General features: G+C 36.2%; 1 protein-coding gene across 2 annotated transcripts in view; it reads left to right on the forward strand.

Moving 5' to 3' along the window:
• The window catches only part of LOC150106015 (uncharacterized), a 387593-nt gene that overhangs the window by 264974 nt on the left and 100335 nt on the right, over positions 1-22284 (forward strand). For both annotated transcript variants that reach the window (XM_090393743.1, XM_090393744.1), the window contains exon 15: positions 3704-3862. In XM_090393743.1, the coding sequence (XP_090249869.1) occupies positions 3704-3862 (159 nt within the window). The remainder of the gene's footprint in view (positions 1-3703; positions 3863-22284) is intronic.

Here is a 22284-nt window from a genome sequence, read left to right on the forward strand (position 1 = left end):
GATATGTTTTTTAAATGTGGTGTGGAGCTAACATTTATTAAGCATGCTAGATATCTTTTCAGATGTTTCATGAATATATGAGGTAGTAAGAATTTTTCTGGGTCTTGCATATTAGACAATGAAGGGTTTTTCTGAGCATTTAGTGCTTTGTCTAATTATAGCCATTGGCTAAAAACGTGTATGTAAGTTCAGTGGTAAGAGCATTGTCATTTGAACATATAGCTCTGACTCAGTGAGTTAGTGTTTTAGGATACTAAAACAAACACTGCTCACCTGCAGTGCTATTCAAAATGCAGTCTTTCCTTTGCTTTTGAGAAAAAAAAAAGAAAAAGAAAAAAAATCAGCTCTTCCTTCTTAACCTCATTAATACACAAATCACTAGGGTCAAATATCTCACTCTTTGAACCGACATTTACCTGTAATCTCTTCTGGCATAAACACATCACATCAGTTGCTTCCTCATCCTCCAGAAAAGCTAGGTATTCTTTTATTCTATTCTTAGAATACTGTGCACATGTTCCGAGTGATCCACCTCAATCCTCCCTCCAGAAAAAAATCAGGTTCTTTTACTTTTCATGTATGGAATTCATATGTAAAAAATAATAATAAATAAATAAAAATTATACAACAAAAGGAAAGGAGAAGGACAAGAACTGCAAGAAGTAGGTTTTTTTTTTTTTTTCTTGTATGGAGAATATTGAATGTGTGGAATTAATTGCCTGAGTATGCAGGCAGTGAATGATTTTAAGATGTGATATGATTGTTGGACCAAGAGAGTGGCACTCAGAAAAAGAATCGCTTGATCCCAGTGGAGGCATTCATTAATAATAATGATAATATTGGGGGTTGTGATATGCCACTGACACATTTCGGTCAGATTATTTCAATATTCTTTAGCTTTGCTAAAGAAATGAATTTGTCGGAAGTTTATTTTGCACTTGGTTAGACTATAATAAATTTAGTTTAATCCTTTATCCAAGTGTAAGCAAACAAGGTTTGTGCCTGAAAATATCTTCAGGACTGAGGTAAGGTGGTACATCCCTTGGCGACGCGGAGCAAAGGTGGACCAAGCTCTCATCACTCGTTGTCTCAGTATCTCCCATAATGCAAAGCACATCTCCTTGTGGACATGTATACTGCTATGCATTAAGGGAAGGGCCACTACCCAGACCGGTTTTGACCTTTATTGAGGTCTCGTCAGTGGTAGGACCCAGAGTGGTGATACTAAGGCAGAAGCAGTAGAGAGGTCATATTTACCTATATGAGTTGCCAACAGGTTTACCACCTTATTATTGAATTACTCTGGATTTAGAGATAGATGTTGGAAGTTTATTTTGCACTTCGTTAGACTATAATAAAATTTAGTTTAATCCTTATTTAAATTAAGGGTATATTTTATCCCACATTATTTTAAAGCCGAATAAGAAAACTCTAAGATAGAAATCAAAGAGTTTCATGCCGAATATAACAAACTATAAAAGTTCGGGGAGTCCAAGCATGAGCAAACACCTGGGTGGTACAATACCGGGCAACTCGTAAAGGTAGATAATACTAGGATCTCTATTCTTAGTATTTGCCCTAAAGTAAAGCTCATCCCCTAAGAGATGTATGTTGTTTTACATTAAGGGAGATAGGTCACTATCCAGACCAGTTTCAACCTTTATTGAGGTCTCATCAGTGAGTAGGTAGACCAAATAATACCAAGATTATAGTGGTTTGGATTTAGATTAAAGTCTGGGTAGTGACTCTCCCTTAATGTAAAACAACATACATCTCCTAGTGAGTTTTACTTTGGCAAATACTAAGAATAGGGTTCCTAGCTTTATCCACATTTACAACGAGTTGCCCGGTATTGTACCACCCAAGCATTTGCTCACGTTTGGACTCGCGAAACTTTTATAGTTTACTATATCAGCATGAAACGCTTTGATTTCTATCTTAGAGTTTTCTTATTCGGCTTTGAAATAATGTGGGATAAAATATCCCCTTAATTTAAATAATTTTAACATTGCTGAAGTGAAGCCTTTTTGGCTCTTTATTTCATTAATTTATATGTGCATCTTTTTGACGACTCGTACTGTAAAGTATTAAAGCTATTATCTCTATAATCTTGGTATTATTTGGTCTACCTACTCACTGATGAGACCTCAATAAAGGTCGAAACCGGTCTGGGTAGTGACCTATCTCGCTTAATGTAAAACAACATACATCTCCTTGGGGGATGAGTTTTACATTAGGGCAAATACTAAGAATAGCTATCGTAGCTTTATCCACTTTTACAACGAGTTGCCCGGTATTGTACTACCCAGGTGTTTGCTCACGTTTGGACTCGCCGAACTTTTATAGTTTGCTATATTCGGCCTGAAACTCTTTGATTTTTATCTTAGAGTTTTCTTATTCGGCTTTGAAATAATGTGGGATAAAATATACCCTTAATTTAAATAGGGATTAAACTAAATTTATTATAATCTAATCAAGTGCAAAATAAACTTCCAGCATCTTTCTCTAAATCCAGAGTAATTTAATAATAAGGTGGTACACCGGTTGGCAACTCATATAGGTAAATATGACCTCTCCACTGCTTCTGCCTTAGTATCACCACTTTGGGTCTACCTCTCTCTGACGAGACCTCAATAAAGGTTGAAACCAGTCTAGGTAGTGGCCCTTCCCTTAATGCATAGCAGTATACGTGTCCGCAAGGAGATGTGCTTGGCATTATGGGAGATACTGAGACAAGGAGTGATGAGAGCCTGGTCCACCTTTGCTCCGAGTTGCCAAGGGATGTACCACCTTACCACAGTCCTGAAGATATTTTCAGGTGCAAACTTTGTTTGCTTACACTTGGAGAAAGGATCAAACTATTATTATTATTATTATTATTATTATTATTCAGGCCTCCAAGGAGTCAAAAGACTCATCGAGGGGAGGTCCCCCCCTGAGAAACACAAAGTTTATCATACCACTCTTTAAACTCACTGACCGTTCTCGCTCCCACCACTCCATCAGGCAATGCATTCCACGGCTCAACCACCCTCCACACAAAGAAACCACTCCTTACCCTCTTGCTCACAGTTTCCTTTCGTAACTTCCAGGGATGGCCTCTTGTCATCACTCCTTCCCGCTGATCAACCAAGCGAAAGAACTCCCCAGTGTCAACCCTGTAATCACCTCTCAACAGTTTAAAAGTCTCAATCATATCACCTCTCCTTCTTCTATCCACCAAACTCTGCAGTCCACATTCTCTCAGCCAATCCTCATAACTATCCTTGTACAGTCCTGAAACCATCTTTGTCATCCGTCTTTGTATCCTTTCCACAGTTAATTTATCCCCTTCAAATCCTGGGGACCAAATCTGAGAACAATAGTCCAAGTGTGGTCTGATCAGAGACTTATACAACGGAATGATAACCCTCTTATCTCTGCAGGTCAGTGTCCTTCTCATAATAGCAGCAATCCTCTGTGTTACCTTCACCACCTTTGCAATATGTCCCCTAAACTTCATGTTTCTATCAATCATCAACCCCAGATCTCTTGTCTCCCCTAAATATATTAAAATGAATTTGTCCTGCAATAAGCAATTACATATTTTTTAATTCGCTTTGAGACCATTATAATTCAAAACTATCTTTGATGTATACTTCTAATATTAGCATGTTGAATTTTTTAATCTTTTTTTTTATTTATTTTTTTTTTTTTTACTTAGGAACATGAAAAAAATTGTACTTTAGTCAAGGTCTGTTGTCCATATTGTAATGCCAAAATGATTCGAAAAACCTTGGATGCACATATAAGTAACAGATGTCCTTTGAACTGTGTGAAATGTCCGTACTGCGAAGAAACATATCAAAAGCAAGATTTTGATGTATGTTGTAATTAGACTGCAATATTTTTTAAATTATATTACTTTTGATAGAAGTTCATATTATACTAGACAAGAAATTACATTCTTGTTTTCCTATTCATCTCATATAAGCAAACAATAAAAATTTGTATATGAAATATCTTTGTACCTAGCTAATTGTATAAAGAGAGCACTTGGCTTTGTTGCATTACTCTTAAGTATCCTTTAATATAGTACATACCTTCTAGGAAGTATATATTTCTCTACTTTATATCAAGAGTTACCTCCCAAACCACTTTCAATCCTTATTGAGGTTTTATCAGTGGGAAGCTAGATCCATACACTTGTATATGAAAAATAAGACTTCTGCTCATGATGAAATGACTGACGCTTCATCCTTATCATGTCACATGAGCCTTCCAATTTTGTCAAACTGTTGTTAACTGTTATTTCATTCCTTTTTTTTTTTTTTGCATTTACTAGTAGTTTTTTTACCTTCTCATCTTGACAAAGCTAGTCAGTTACAGCTAGCGAAACTAGTAGACGTCTTTGTATATATGTGTATTAAACTTATGGTCTTGTAATCCAAATAGTATGTGTTAAGACTTCTGCTACTGAATTATTTCCCAACATCTCCATGTATTTAGTATCCTATTGATGAGACCTCATTAAAAGTCGTACCAAGATCTGGAAAGCAACCTGCATGACAATGGGGAATAATATACATTTCCTAAGAGGCATCATCTGAATTATGGTCCTGCTTAACAGCAGCTTATAGTAAAGTCAGCAGTTTTTATTACATTATTATTATTATTATCATTATCTGAGACCTCAAGGGAGTCAAGGACTCATTGAGGAAGGCTATAAATCACCCAAACCAACTGTCATACCCTCCCTTAAATTCATTCATACTAGATGCGCTCACTACCTCTAAAAGCAGGCTATTCCACTCACTCACTGCTCTGTGCGAGAAAAACCTAGTTCTTATCCCTCTCTTGACTGTGAACAAACTTAACTTCCATGGATGCCCTGTGTTCTTTCCCCACCTTCCATATAACAAAACATTTCGTCAGGCAATATCCTATAACACCCATTCAAAAGTTTATAGACCTCTATCATATTGCCATCTTTCTCCTGTTAACCAGAGACAGCAATCCACACTTGCAATCTGTCCTCATAATCTAAATCCCATAATCCAGATATAATCTTTGTAACTCTTCTTTGCTCCCTTTCCACACTTCTTTATCCCCTTGGAATCTGAGAAACCAAATCTGTGTAAAATAATCCAGGTGTGGTCTTATCATAGCCTTATAAAGAGGCAAAATGACTGCCTAATCCTTGCATGTAACAGTTTGCTTCAACATTGTAATTATCCTCTGAGTTGTATTTGTAACGTCTACTATGTGACTTTTGAACTTCAAATTCCTAACCACCAATGTACCAAGATCCCTTGCCTCTTCAGTTTCTTGTAGCATAACCCTGTTAATATAATATATATTCTGCTGGAAATCTCATCATGCTAAAGTGCATAATTTTACTCTTATTAACATTAAGCTGCCAGCCATTTTCGTTTCCCAAATTTCCATCCTATTCAAATAATTTCATAACAGGGTCTATCATCTGATGTTAGGCCCTGCCTGATGTCATTAATGTATAGATTGAATAATAATGGTTCAAAGACTGAATCCTAGGGTACACCACTGGTCACCTTAAATCTGGCAGATTCACACCCACTGTATACCACTTTTTTATATCTGTCTGTCAACCATTCCCTGATCCAAGTTAAGAGTTTATATTCCAATCCCATATTCTCCAGTTTATGCAACAGCCTTTTGTGTGGTATCCTATCAAATGCCTTAGAAAAATCCAACATTATTATAATGTATCCATTCCCTTTATCCAACTCAGCCATAACATTGTTATAAAATATGAGCAAATTGCTAAAAATGACCTTCCTTTAGTAAACCCATGCTGCTCCTTACAGAGCTTATTTTTCTACCCATTTCTGTATTTGAGTTCTTACTAACTTCTCTAAAATCTTCACTACCATACTAGAGATATTGATAGGTTGGTAGTTAGACACATCAGTTTTTGCACCACCCTTGTACAATGGAATTATCATACATTCCTTCCATTCCTGTGGTATCATTATTGAGCTAGGACTCAAGTTATACAAACATGTGAAAGACCTAGCCAGTTCAGTTGAACATTCTTTTAGGAAATGGGCTGATATTACATCTGTCCCTATTGACAAATTTTTATCCTGGTTATGCAATAGCTCTTCAACCTCATTTTCATGAATCTCTAATACTTCATCCAATGTAGCACTGTGCGCCATGTTACATACATCTGTTTAATACATCTTAGCAAAGTGAGCACTCATTAATTGAACATTCTCATTACCTTCCAAAACTAGAGTACCATCTGCATTCAATAAAGTTATTCTTTATAATTTAATTCTATATAAGTTGCTTGTCATGATGAAACTTCATGTGAAGATTTGTGTTGTTTCCTTACTTCAGGGCAAAATATAGACGAAAACAAGAATATCATTTCTTGACAGGTATAATGTAATGTTTCATTCCATCTACCTTAGTAGGGTGAAACATCCTTCCCACATTAATATTCCTCAGAGACTACAATCTTGAGCTTTTCAAAAAATTTATATATCAATAGATGCGTTTTCTTTTGATCCCTGCCCTCATGTAGCATTGATTAACTATAGGCTTTGCGGTTTCTCATATATGTGTGTGGGGGGTGGGAATGATATTTAAATTAAATAAATACTTATAATATACATTAAAGATACCAAGAAATTATATACTTGGTTTTTAATCCTTTTTCCCAAGGAAGCAAAACAATGTTTTGCACGTGAAATATATTCACGTCTGAGTAACCTTTTATAGAGAGGCTAATGACTTCATATCACTTGGCTTAGTATGTATTCCATAATGCAAAGCACACACCCCTTTCTGATGTGTATAACGCTATGCATAATGGGAAAGGCCACTACCCAGACTGGTTTTGACCTTTATTGAGGCCTCATTACCTTCCATTAGACCTGGGAAAGATACCAAGGTTGAAGTAACGTAGAAGTCATATATATATATATATATATATATATATATATATCTCATATCCAAGTATATGAAACCTTATTAATAAAAGTCTCTGGATGAGAGAAAGATGTTTAAAGTTTTTTACCTTTTTTTAAACATTGTTTTGCTTCTTTTACCTTTTTTTTAAACATTGCTTTGCTTCCTTGGGAAAAGGGATTAAAACCAAGTATATAATTTCGTGGTATGTTTAACGTATAATAAACCCAAGGTAAAAAAATTTAAATGTCTTAATATGCATAAACATCCAAAAGGGGGAGGGGTGCTTTGCATTATGAGACATACTGAGGCAAGTGATATGAAGTAGTTACCCTCTATATGCAAGTAAAACATTGTTTTGCTTCCTTGGGAAAAAAGATGGTGGAAGCAGAGTTCTAGAGTAGATGCCCTCCCTCGATGAGTCTTTGGACCCCCTGGAGGTGACAAATAATAATAATAATAATTTCTTGGTATCTTTAACGTATAATAATCCCAATGTAAAAAACTTTAAAAAAATACTTATAACATAATACAACACAGAAAAATGTCTGCTGTCTTGATAGAATTTCACATAGTTCAAATTACCCATAGACTGTGTTGTACTTGTAGATAAGATTAACCAGCCTCTAATGGTGTTACGTTTCTGTAAATTCAAGTTACTTGGCCATAACACTCCATTAAGCCTAACACATGAAGAAGAAGGTTGGTTGAGTGATTAGTATACCCCTCCTCTCTCTCTCTCTTCCCCCTGATCAACAACAGGTGGCAGTTTCAAATCTCACCGTGGGCATATGGATGTTTGTGATTGTGAGATGAATTTCATTGCCTGGTGTCCAACCACCATCCCACTTATTGTAGTCCTGAAGTGGCTTGAAAAGGTTCCGTGTTTGGTCACTAGATCAGGGTTTCCAGACTATGTAAATATGGGAGAAAAAAATCCTTAACCCACTCATTGTGCAAATGTACTTTAGGTTTACTAATTACCTTTCATGGATGGGAACTACATAAAAAATAAATAAATCAGTCACTCACTTTTTATGAAATACCATCACGTTCTATGGCACTAAGCCTTATGTAGGGTCTTGGCCTCCCATATTTGGGTTTCATAACTCACTACGAGGTGGGGTAGTTATCCCCATGCTCAACCATGCATAATTGTCTGTGAAGCATTGTTTTCTTAAGACCAGTTTGCCTGCTTTGCAGGAGGAAAAACCCCAGATAAACTGGGGAGAAAAACCTGCAGTACACAGCCAAGACTTGGCTATGTCTAAGAAAGATCCTTAGCTCCTCACATCAGCAACGAGAATCGAACACAGGACACTCCTTTCCAGGCATGTGGTTGCAGAGCGCATAACGCTCGGCTAACTGCGCAGACATCACATTTGTAATTCCCTGTGACTTTTGGCTTTGGGATTAGCTCAAAAGCATGGCACAGTTCTTCACTTGAAAGATTTTAAAGACAAAATTCCACAACATCATGTGTGAAACTTTCCGATAGATCAATTTCATTCCACTGTAGACATTGCTGTATGGCAGTATAATCAGTTGCGTCTGCACAAATGCCAACACATTGAATGTCACCTCTGTTGATCATCCTGATCCCCTTGCAGTATGTCAGCTGTATGTTATATATTTTTTGTATTATATTATTTTATGAGATGAGTGAAAGAAATTTCATCAAATAACTTTGTCACTGACTGAATCATTTCACAATCACATACTACCTGGTTCACATTAATGTAATTCTTTCCCTGTCACCACACTGCATTTCCCCTATTGGTTACTTTGAAGAATTTTTTGTCAAAATTTCTTCCCAATGATCTGGCTAAGGTACCCACCAATTTTGAGAGGGTATTTTGTCAACTGATTTTGTTTACTGCTTCTCTGTACAGATTGCTTTGAATAAGGTTACTTTCATTTAAAACACCCTAAATAGCTGTTTGTGTGTGTGTGTGTGTATAAAGATAGAATTATTTACTTAATGCAAATAGTTCTTACTAGGAATGGTATCTTGAGGGCTTTCTCGTGTTCTTTGCACAGCATAACTATCTTCCTGAAGAGATAATATCAAACTGATTCTAAGTAACCTCCACTTCATTAGAGAATGCAACTTAGAATTTCAGAATGTATAAATTTGCATTGACACGGTGTTATAAATAATAAATCTACTGCCTTTTATTCCCCTATAAGAATAAGAAGTCGGCAATGCTGTTTTAGCCATACCTTTTGGAGACTGAGGGAAGCATTTCAGTCTCTGCCAGTAGCTAGTCAGATATAGCTGGCGTAAGACTATCACTAATTATAAACTGCAAGCTATAATTAGTGATAATGAGCTGACAGGTGCTGCCGTCTCATGGTCCTTAATCCTAACACTATATTTTTATAACTCTGAAGTAGAAGTCTAGAATCTGGAGATTGCTGCTAGCATGCAAAGATGGATGCAGCGAATAATACAAGCTGTTAAAAAAAGATAATATAAGCAGTAAGGAAAGACAGAGAAGCCTGGTTTTCCTTCACGTCATAAGAACCTCCAAGTCCTATCTTAGTGTACACAGACTACTTATTTGTTTTGATTGGATTCCCTATTTATAATTGCAAAATTATATGATGATGATGAGTAAGGAAAGATATTATTGTGTTTATTTCATTACAGTATTAGTTTTTAAATTTGTGCTATTCAAATTGACAATTTTTTTGTATAATTATGTGATATTTAGTTAGGACTTGTGTTTCTTAAAAGGACCTCCCACAATGAGTCTTTTGACTCCATGGAGGGCTGAATAATAATAATAATCATTATCATCATCATCATGCATATCAAGGATTTAGGCCTAGCATGGCCTGTTCCGGCCTTAGAAGTCATCGTTGAATCGTTTAAGAGGACGTCCTGGTTTTCTTTTTTCCTAATGGCTTGTTTTGGTAATCTTTCTGTTTTCATTCTTTGAACGTGTTCCATTTATGTTTATATTTTTTAATTTTTTCTATTACTGGTTCTTGGTTTAATTCTTTCATAATTTCTTCATTTCTTTTGTGATCAAATAGGGTATACTTTGCAGTTTTTCTCATAAACTTCATTTCTGCTGTTGTTAATCTTTGTTTGTCTTTTTGTTTTATTGTCCAGATTTTGCTTCCATACATTAAGACTGGTAGGGCTAATGTATTGTATACTTTTAGTCTGGTTTATTTTTGAACTAGGTTTGGTTTAAATATAGAGTTAATTACACCTGTTATTTTTAAATATTTTGCAGTTTTTACATTTATATCTTTTTCATTTTTATATGTGATCATACATCCTAGGTAGTTAAATGAATTCACCTGTTCTAAGATCTTGTTATCTATTACAATTTTAGTTCTTGCTGGATCTTGTTCTTTAAAGGCCATAGTTTTTGATTTTTCTGTTGATATTATCATACCATAATCTTTGGATATCTCATTTAGATCTAAAATAGCTTTCTGAAGTTTATCTTCAGAATTTGTAATTGTTATTTGATCATCGGCAAAGAGGAAAGTGTTTAAGTTTACTGTAGGAGAAAGTTTAATTCCTTGATGTAAATTTTTATTCCATTTTATTATTATTTCATTTAAGTAGATATTAAAAAGAGTTGCTGAGAGGCGACATCCCTCTCGGGCCACTTGGTTTATCTCTCTCATATATGATAGCTCATGATTTACTCTTATTTGTATTTGATTATTTTCATATATACTTGTGATAGCTTTTAGGATATTATTTGGTATTTGTCTTTCTTTTAATATGTTAAATAATATGTTTCTTTTAACTTTGTCAAATGCTTTTTCAAAGTCCATAAATGCAATATGTGTTTCTAAATTATATTCTCTTCTTTTCTCTGTTATTAATTTTAGGCAAAAGGCTGTGTCTATGCATGATCGTCCTTTTCTAAATCCATTCTGTACTTCTAAAATAAAGTTTTCAGAATATTTCATTAGTTTGCTATTTTAAGATTCTGCTATATATTTTGTAACAGGAATTTAGTATATTGATACCTCTATAGTTTTTAGGGTCATCTCTATTACCTTTTTTAAAGATAGAAATCACAATTGCTTTTTTCTATTCTATTGGGGGGATACCAGTTGAGTAAATTTTATTTAAAAATAATAAGAGTCTTTCTTTGAATCTTGTTCTTGCGTATTTATATAGTTCTGAACCTAGCTTATCTTCTCCAGGTGATTTTCCGTTTCTTGTTTCTTTCAGGCTCATTTCTAATTCTTCTTCAGTTATTTCCTTTTCATTAATTTGAAAAGGAAATAACTGAAGAAGAGGGTGTGAGTAGGGGAGTGAGAGGCAGGTTTTTCGTGCAGAGTTGTGAGTGATTGGAATGCCTTGCCTGAGAATGTGGTGTCTGCAAAGAGTTTGAATGTGTTTAAGACATGGTATGATGAGATGTGTGTGAAATAAAAGGACCTCCTAAATGACTCTTTGACTCCATTGGGTCTTGTTTAATAATAATAATAATAATAATATCAACGGAAAAATCAAAAACTATGGCCTTTAAAGGAAAGATCCAGCAAGAACTAAAATAGTAATAGATTACAAGATCTTAGAACAGGTGAATTCATTTAACTACCTAGGATGTATGATCACATATGAAAATGAAAAAGATATAAACGTGAAAATTGCAAAATATTTAAAAATAACAGGTGTAATTAACTCTTTATTTAAACCAAACCTAGTTCAACAACAAACCAGCTAAAAGTATACAATACATTAGCCTTACCGGTCTTAATGTATGGAAGTGAAATCTGGACAATAAAACAAAAAGACAAACAAAGATTAACAACAGCAGAAATGAAGTTTATGAGAAAAACTGCAAAGTATACCCTATTTGATCACAAAAGAAACGAAGATATTATGAAAGAATTAAACCAAGAACCAGTAATAGAAAAAATTAAAAAATATAAACATAAATGGATGGAACACGTTCAAAGAATGAAAACAGAAAGATTACCAAAACACGCCTTAAAGTACAAGCCATTAGTAAAAAGAAAACCAGGACGTCCTCTTAAACGATTCAACGATGACTTCTAAGGCTGGAACAGGCCATGCTAGGCCTAAATCCTTGATATGTATGACGATGATGATGATGATGAATAATCTCATTATTGTCTCTACATATAGCGATTATATTCAACATGATGGCCATCAGTTTCAGTACTAGTACGAACCCTCCATCATTTAAAGACTGCTATTCATAATCTAGTTGATAATATACCGGATATGCATGTGGTATGTATGCATTCCATTGTTTAAGAATGTGGCAGGTATGAGACGTGGATGTGCATGAACTTGAGACACGAGTGTTTTGATCTTGGGATTTAGGGGTGGCAGAGATAGTGCTTTGGAAATGGATGATTTTCAGTTTGAGGATGCCAGAAGGGTGTTGGAGGATGGAGTGAATGTTAAAGACCTACATATAGATTTAACCTTGTATAGTTGCTAAGGAGGTGGTTTGTTGGATGACCATGATTGTCGTGTGAATGGCAATTGAAAGTAGAACGTATGGAGAGAAAAATAGATCTGCTGAGAATGGAGATGGAAGGAATGAAGACTGAGTTGAGGAGGGTGAATGAAGATCTTGGGAGGATAGAGAAGTTGGCTATTGTGAAAGGAATGAGAGTAGGTGTAAGAGAACAGTATTAGAGAGTAAGTTAGAGAGGAAGGCGAGAGAATTGAGAGAGACAGTGGAAGAGAGGAAATTGCAAAAAGATGAGAGTGTATGGAAGCAAGGGATAGACTGGTGAGAGGGAAAGGAGAGACAGATTTGAAGCCATAAGAGTCAGCGAGAGAAGGCTGAATGAACTAGTTAGAATGTCACGTTTGATGATTCAGGTTGTGCAGAATAGAGTGCCAGAGTATTGCTTGCCTTATGGATTAATACAGAGTTTTGCAATGGCAGTGAAGTGGGGTGATAGTAATGGTTTAAATGAATGACCTGAGTGATAGTGTGAATTGTGTAGCACGAGATTTAACGTTGATGTTAGACACGGTGCAACAGAAATGTGTCTCTAGAAAGATAGTGAGCATGTTGCCCTGGAATAATAATGCAGACTTAAGGAGAAGAGAAGTGATGATGAATGAGATGATAGCTAGAATATGCAGGTATGTGGAGTACATTTGAGGATAGACAGGAGCTGTATGCAAGAGATGTACTGCATTTGAATGCAGAAGGGTGCAGACATTTGGAGTAACTGTTGTTTTCTGAGCAAGTAAGTGTGTCAGGACAGGGAAACTAAAATTACACAGCAGGTGGAAAGTTGTATCCCCCCCCCTTAGTGAGAATGACCATGTAGTCCTGACTTAGAGGATGAATAATAAATTGGTATGGGTGAGTATCAAAACAGAAGGAATTATAAGGCAGGTGACTATCATACTTAGAAATCAGCTTGCAGTAGTACAATGAACAAAAGAATTTAAAGGAAGAGGGATCGTTAGTGCATAGGAGATACTTAAGAAAAAATTATTGACAACAGCGACAGATTGTATATCTCGATTAAAGAAGATAAAGAAATTTGGAGTCAAATTATTATTATTATTATTACCCAAGACCTCATGGAATCAAAGGTTCATCTGGGAGGTCCTTTTATCACACACGTAGCTCATCATACCGTGCCTTGAACACATTCAAACTCCTTGTGGACACCACATTCTGAGACAAGGCATTGCAATCATTTACAACTCTGCACGTGAAAAACCTGCCCCTTACTCCCCTACTCACACCCTCTTTATGCAGTTTCCAGGGATGACCTCTGGTTCTCCCCCGATCTCCCACTATTTTCTGTAGAACTTCTCCAGCATTGATACTATAACAACCTCTTACCAACTTGTAGGTCTCTATCATTGAGAAATTACATCTTCTCAATCTTTCCTCATACTCGACATTCCAGAGGTCAGAAACTACCTTAGTTAATCGCCTTTGGTCCCTTTCCAACATCTCTTCATCCTTCTGAAAACCAGGTGACCAAATCGGGGCACAATAGTCCATGTGTGGCCTAATCAAAGCCTTATACAATGGAACAAGAATCTCCCTACTTCTACACGTCAGTGTCCGCCACATCATTCCCAAAAGTCTTTATGTTGTCTTCACAATTTTGGCTATGTGTCCCCTAAATTTCAGATCCTTATCCACTATCATCCTCAGATCTCTCATTTCTTCCACCTCCAACAATATATCCTCACCAAGCATAAATTCTGCATCCCATCTTTGTTTTCCAAATTTTAAAAACCTTACATTTTGCAACATTGAACTCACATCTCCATTTCTGTGCCAGTCACTCAATTTATTCAAGTCTTCTTGTAAGGCCACAACATCTTCACTACTAAATTAATTGGGGATAGTAAATCCTGTATTATTTTACAGCCAGTACGAAACTCGGAGATCGAAATCCATCGAAATCTAAGAGTTTCATGCCGAAGAACTATTGGCTAGTCCAAGCATAAGTCATAGCCTCTTGGCTCTTTATTTTCACTACTCTTCATGGTTTATCCCAACTTTGCATCATCTGCAAACAACTGAATATCTCCATCCAAATCTTTACCTATATTGTTAATATACAAGTTAAACAGTAGTTGTCCCAAAACATACCCCTGAGGCACTCCACTAGTGACTTTCCTTTACATGGATATTGCTCCCCCATACACAACTTGTTGATCCTATCAGATAGCCAGTCTCCAATCCAGTGCACTAATCTAATATCCAACCCCATCTGCTCTAGTTTGACTATCAATTTATCATGAGGTACTCTATCAAATGGATGACAAAAGGAATAAAAAGGAGATTAATGGAAGGCATATAAGGAGAGAGCTGGAGAACAGTTGCATGAGGAATATTAGGCTCAGGCTAAGAAAGTGACTAGTATTGTAAATATGAGGAGAGACTGGCACTGCAATACGAAGGACTTTTTTTGCTGTGTCGCAAGTAGGTGGAAAAATGATAGTGAATGGATTATCTTGTTTGGTTGAGATGGGAAGTGATTGACCAAAGCAGATGACATAGTTGAGCTATTAATGATCACTTTATTAGAGTGTTCCATCTTAGTACTACAGGCTTTATTCCTAGAAGGATAATGAGTGGTGGTGTTAGAAGTGAATGTCAATAAGGCAGGAAGGATTAAGTGGAATTTTGCCATATTTTAAGGGAATGTGCTATGTAACGGACTATGCCATTAACTTGGGTGTTTAATGAAAGTCTTGCAATGAGACAGGTTCCTGGAGAGTTGAAGGAAGGTAAGATAGCACCTTTACATAAGAGTGGTGGTAGAATGGAGGTATTAAACTATAGGTGTGTTTGTATTTCTTCTGTAGTAGTTAAGATTTTGGAGAAATTGGTAAAAACTCACATACAGAATTGAGAAGATGAAGGTAATATTATTTCTGCTGGCCAGTATGGATTTTTCAATTTAATTTAATTTAATGATGATTTAATTTGTACATAAATGATTTTTCCTACATCATTGATGTACAAAATAAACAACAGAGGACCAATGTTGATTAATTTTGATGGTATATATTAAAACACAAACTGATAAGTAAATAATGATTTATTGACTTATTGCTAATATTTCACTGATATTCCAACCAGCATCTTCAGAACACAAAAAACAGTTTGTCACAGTGCATGAGACAACAACAATGTGGTGTAACAATGGGACTAGTATGAACAATTGTAGCTACAACACAAAGACTAAAGTCCTGCTTATGTGCCCTCTATGTAAAAAAAAAAAAAAAAAAAAAAAAAAAAAAAAAAAAAAAAAATGCAGAGAAAGCAGGTACTGGTTATGTCTTAAGATGATTGTCTCTCAAATCTTAGGCAAATTTATACAGCCATACTTGTTGAGCTTGTAAAAGCTTCTGTGCATTTTGTTTTCTTCCAGTTGATCCTGTGTGCAGGGGTATCCAAAGCATGGTCTGCTAGACCTGATTTGCGATAATGCTGGATGTATTTTTTATGTTCACTGAAGCAGATTTTTTTATGGCTGCCTCGATGAACATTAAAAATACATCTGACACTATTGCTATGGCAAGTCGGGTCTAGCAGACCATGCTTTGGATACCCTTTTGGGGTTGTTATAAGATCGGTGTTTAAAGAGGTTTCTTATAAAATGGTGGGAGATCAGGGGAGAACAAGAGGTCATCCCTGGATACTGCATATGGAAGGGTGAACAAGGAAGTGAGAAGCAGGTTTTTTGCATGCAGAGTTGTGAACAATTGGAATGCCTTGCCTGAGTGTGTAGTTTCTGAGAGAATTTGAATGTGTTTAAGGTGCAGCATGATGAGCTGTTTGAATGATGACAAAGGGACTTTCTAGATGTGTCTTTGACTCCATGGGGGTCATAATAGTAATAATATTGCCTTCGTAGCACATTTGGAAGAACGATGGAACATTGCACTCTGGAAAAGAACCCATGTTCAGAGGAATCTGTAAATGGATTTTTCAATTGGAGGTGAGTTAGACAGAAGAAGTAAGGTTTTTTTTCTCCTGGAAACTTGGGTTTTTCATCTCAAATGCAGTTTACAGACAAAAAATGCAGGTAAAAAATGTTGATGGTGATGGGCAGTAGATGGCACTGATAGCAGTAGTGTCATTGTATTTGGAAAATTAAATACTAGGGGAGACAGTGGGTTGTGTGTGTAGCACTTTATTCTACTCTACTGTGGTACGGTCTGGGTGGTGCCCAGACCATACCACGATGGACCCTTGCAGGTATCATGTAAGAATGACATTATTATTATTATTACTTATCAACAAGAAATTATATTCTTATTTTAATCCTCTATATAGACGTAGACTAGTCAATGAAGATATGTCATGTGCACACTTTGTTTGCGCATAGCATGGCTTCATGAGATATCTCAATGGAAGTGTACTTAACATTATTATTGTTTTATTATTACTATGTGATACCTCCAAGGAGTCCAAAGACTCATTGAGAGAAGGCACCTGCTCTACAACTCTCTGTCTACATCACTTAATCCTCCCAACTGCCACTAACATCATCTACAGCAATGCCATCTACTGTTCACCACCACCGCTAGTATTTTTTGTCTATAAATTGCCTGTGTACTCAAGGCTGATTTGTTTGTATGTGGGATGAAAAACCTGAGTTTCCTGGAGCAAAAACTCTGTATGAGATCAGTTAATTCGCCTTCAAATGAAAAAATCCATATAAAGATTCTTCTTGTCATGACGAGGATTAAACTTAGGTCTTTTCTAATCAAAGGGCACAATCTACTGCTGTTCTTCCAATTATGTTACAGAGGCACTATTATGGGATACTGAAGCAAATGCATATTGCTATTCATTATGGGAAGGGGCACTACTCAGACCAGTTTCAACCTTTATTGATACTTGTACTCAGCTATAAAGCAACCATTTTAATACTTGTACATAGAAAATGTAACTAATGATATCACCTTATCATCCTCCTTGGTTTGACTTCCACTGATGAGACCTCAGTAAAAGTCAAAACTGGTCTGGGTAGCAACTCTCATAATGCATATCAAATATAGATATCTGAAAGGAAGTGTGTTTTGCATTATGAGATTCTGACATAATTAATGTGAAGTCAACAGCCTCTATATACAATTAGGCATGCCATTAAGATGCTTCATGCACACCCTTTGTTTTACTTATGCTTCAGTTACAGCATTTTTATATGGCCACAGCCTACAAAAGGTCTATGTAAACCTACAGTATATTAGTACCATGTGGGCTAAGGAATTTTATTCTATTGTCTTGTCTTGTCTTGTCAGGAGATCGACTACCATGTATCTCCACCATGTCCTGTGCTGCATCTCTCTGCTGTATTCCTCATATGCAAGAGAGGTCCATTTTTGTATATTTTTCATCCACTCCAATATTGAAAAGGTTGAGTGTAAGAGAGAGAAACTTTAGCACTGATTGTGTATTTATTGATCCTTATAGGCAGAATAAATTGCAGAAGAGAGGGGGAAAAAATCGGCATAGGACTACGGTAGTTAGTGACTTATATATCAGTTCTAAAGCCGGTACAAGATCTAGAGGGAATCTGCAATTTTTGTATACCAATGCTAGAAGCATTAGAAATAAGAGAGAAGAATTTTTGGCATTAGTCAGTGAAATCTCACCAAAAGTTGTAGGCATTAGTGAAACTTGGCTGTCAGCAGAAGATGTGGTCACTGGAATTGAATGTGATGGGTACAGTATTTTCAGGGAGGATAGAGAAGATAGAACAGGAGGAGGAGTACTGTTGATGATAGCTGATGTGTTGCAGCCAAAGAAAGTAGTATATCATGATGATAGACATGTGAATGAGAGTTCATTTGAGGCAGTCTGGTGCGAAATAGTGACCAACGCAACCAAATATACAGTTGGATGCTGCTATAGGCCAGGGAGTACAGGGGGAGATATTGAATTCATGCATCAGCAACTTAGTGCAATGAGTGAAGGCTTAGTGATTATTATGGGGGATTTTCATTATGGTGATATCAATTGGAAGGAGGAAATATCACGTAGCAAAAAGGAAATGGAGTTCATACATCTGCTACGAGATAATTACTTGAAACAGCACGTAACTGAAGGGACACGTGGTGTGAGAGTGTTGGACCTGGTTATTGGTTCAGAGGTTATGTGCATAAGTAAGGTGACCTCGTTACCTCCAGTTGGTGAAAGCGATCATGTGGTATTGACTTGGGAGGTTGCAAAATCTGTGGATTTTTCTATTAAGAAGGGGTATGTACGAAACTACAGGTTAGGCAATTATAACAAGCTTCGGAGTGAGCTTGCAGCCATCCCATGGCAGAACATATTGCAAGGGAAAGATGTTAGCAGTGCTTGGGATAAAATCAGTGGGTATCTGAGGAAAGCAATATCAGATTGTGTCCCCATGGTCAGGAGGTCAAACAAGGCAGGCATTAGATGGATGAGCAGTAGTATCAAGCTTGAACTACAAAAAAAAGAAAATGTTATGGAGAATTTACAAGGAGAAGGGCGATCAGGACACCCATGAGCAGTACAAGGCTCAAGCTAGGAAGGTTACCAGCATAGTAAGAAAAGCTAAATCAGATTATGAGAAGACCTTAGCCAAAGAGATCAAGGGTAATCCCAAAGAGTTCTTCCGCTATGTGGCAAGTAAGAGGAAGAATGACTTCGGAAGGATAACCTTAGTGGGTGCTGATGGTATTGAGGTGACAAAATCAGATGTAATAGTCGAGTTACTGAGTGATCACTTTTCAAAAGTCTATCACCCAAGTGAGGATATCTCTATACCTATAGCAATACCTAATGTGAGAATTGAAGCTAAAGAATCAGAGGTATTAAATATATTGCGAAACTTAAATGCAAACACTGCGGTAGGCTTAGATGGAATATCAGCTCGGGTGTTGCGTGAATGTGCAAATGAATTGTCAACCCCTCTTACCTGGATATTTAATTTAAGTTTGAACTCTGGTATGGTCCCTAGGGAGTGGAAGTTAGGCAAAGTGGTTCCTTTGCATAAGGGTGGCTCTAAAACTGCAGTATTGAATTACAGACCAATCACCATCTCAGGAGTAGTGGTAAAAGTATTGGAAAAGTTGGTTAAAGACAAAATTCAAGAATGGGTGGATCAGGATATGATACTCTATAGAGGCCAACATGGTTTTGTTAAAGGTAGATCCTGCCTTAGCAATCTATTAACTATCCATAATAGAATAACATCAGAGTTGGACAAAGGAACTGGCTACACAGTGGTACTTCTGGATTTTGCTAAGGCTTTTGACAGGATACCCCATAGAACACTGTTACGCAAATTGGAGCAGATGGGAATGGATATTAAATTGGTGATATGGATAGGAGAATGGCTCAGGGAGAGATACCATAAGGTGGTGTATGGAGAAGCCGAGTCCAGAATGAGGCAGGTGACCAGTGGTGTGCCTCAGGGCTCTGTGCTTGGGCCAATGTTGTTTAATTTGTATATAAATGATATAGGAAACGGCTTAAAGGGAGATATTCAGTTGTTTGCTGATGATGCAAAGTTGTGTAGTGCAATAAAAAATCAAGCTGATGTTGAAAGTTTGCAGGAGGATTTAAATAAGCTGGTAAAATGGGCAAAAGAAAATGGATGTCAGTTCAATGTGGAAAAGTGTAAAGTCTTGCATTTTGGGATTAAAAGATTACCAGCTGTGTACTACATAGATGGAAAGGTACTCCAAGAGATTGATGAGGCTAGGGACTTAGGGGTATTGGTAGATAAGGAGATGAAGTTCAGAGGACACATTGCTAAGGTGTCCAAGATTGCACATAGGATTACTTGGTTGTTGAGGAACACACTGGCATCCAGAGATAAAGAGGTTATTATTCCTCTTTATAAAGCATTGATACTTCCACATTTGGATTACTGTGCTCAGGTCTGGTCACCTGGATTCCTTGGAGATGAGGAGGCTGTGGAGAGGGTTCAGAGAAGAGTGACCAAGTTGGTGAGTGATATAAAAAATGCTCCCTACATTGATAGATTGAGAGCTTGTGGATTGCAGAGATTGGCTGATAGGCGAAGAAGAGGGGATATGATAGAAACATTCAAATTACTAAAAGGTTTTTATAGGATTGATGCAGGGGAAATGTTTCAGCTGTGTGATAGTGATGGAAGAACAAGAGGTCATCTCTGGAAATTAAAGAAGAGTGTGGTTAACAAAGGTGTCAGAACAAGGTTTTTTGCCTGGAGGGTGGTGAATGAGTGGAATTCATTGCCTGACTTTGTTGTGAGCTCTTCATCTGTAAATGAATTCAAGAAGAGATATGACAGATATTGTTTTGCTAGTTTGGGTCTCCCGCGATGAGTCTACTGACTCCATGGAGATACCCGTAATAATAATAATAATAATTCCTTTTCTTTCCTTCAACAGTTCCTTCAAGAAATGTCGTTTGTAGGCAGTTGTGTCTAAGAATATGTCCAAAATAGCTGAAATTGTTTGTCTTTTTGTCTTTCCATGATATCCTCAGAATTCTTTGCAGCATCCATATTTCGAATACTTCCAGTTTTTTCACTCAGATTGGAAAGTGTCCATGTCTCTGGACCATATGCAACATTTGGAGATTCTTAGTCTTGTTTTCATATTTAGTTCTCTAGATGTCAATAGGCTTTTCATATTATTGAAAGTTGACCTTGCGATTTCAATCCTTCTAATTTCATTTTCTGTCCTTCCATTCTCTGTGATCAAGTGTCCAAGGTATATATTTGCACTTATTCTAGTTTATTTCCTGTTATATTGAAATTATCATGATTTTTGCATTTTTAAAGTTGAAAATGAGGTTATACTATATGTGGTATACTTGATGGTTTTATCTATAATAATCTTGAAAGTCATATTTGTTTTCAGCTAGGACTATGTCATCTGCATATCTTAGGTTATTAATAATTCTTTCCCCTACATTGATTCCTTTGAGGTTACTAATTTTATTAAATATTTCTTCTGTGTATAGGTTAAAGAGAATCGGAGACAAGACACAGTGTTGTCTCACACCTTTTTGAACTGGGGATTCTTCTACGGTCTCTCCATTTATTCTCAAAGATGCAGTCTGTTCCCAGTAAAGATTAGTTATTAGCCTAATGTGTTTTTCGTCCATGCTTATTTTTGAAAGAATTTCAATTAATTTCTCATATTGAACATTGTCAAATGCCCTTTTGAAATCTATGAAACAGAGATACACATCTTTTTTTGTTTTTCTAAATATCTTTCTATGATGGTACCGATGTTGAAAATACCTTCTCTTTGTTGGATTGTACTTCTTCCTTGTATTTGATCCGCCATCTTGTTTTAACTTAGTTTTTTTTTAACAAGTAATTAGTTGCTGGTTGATTACTAATTTTAATATAGAGAAATTTATATTTTTAGACTGCGCCACTCTATATCTAGATTAGTCTATTGGAATATAGTGGAACCAACAAATGACTAATTTTTTTATAGTAACTTTATTTCTTATACAGGCCGAGTTTATCTCTTATTTTTTTAAGGCTCCCGCTAGGTCCAATAATTTTATGAACGGTGCAATAAACAAGATTCAGGCAAACACAAATTTAAAATCAAAACAAAACATTTAATTCAGGGTCATATACACTTAAGCTCAACTCTGACAAGAAAATAATATAAATATCTTAGCATACAGGTCACAACATCTTATAGATTCAATCTATGAGCATTCTGCTATCAAACTTACAGCTTTCACAACATTGAATTAACTTCTAATAGAGTTCAATATCACAAAATCTCTTAATAACAATTTTTACTATTATCACACAGTCAGCAAAGTCTCAATACATTAATGGTGGCAACAACTGCTTCACAAGTATTCACTTTCATACTTCTTACTCCGGCTGATT

The sequence above is a fragment of the Typopeltis vanoorti genome, chromosome 6 (genome assembly GCF_054136105.1).
Source record: "Typopeltis vanoorti isolate ZY-2024b chromosome 6, IOZ_Tvanoo_1.0, whole genome shotgun sequence".
NCBI lineage: Eukaryota > Metazoa > Arthropoda > Arachnida > Uropygi > Thelyphonidae > Typopeltis > Typopeltis vanoorti.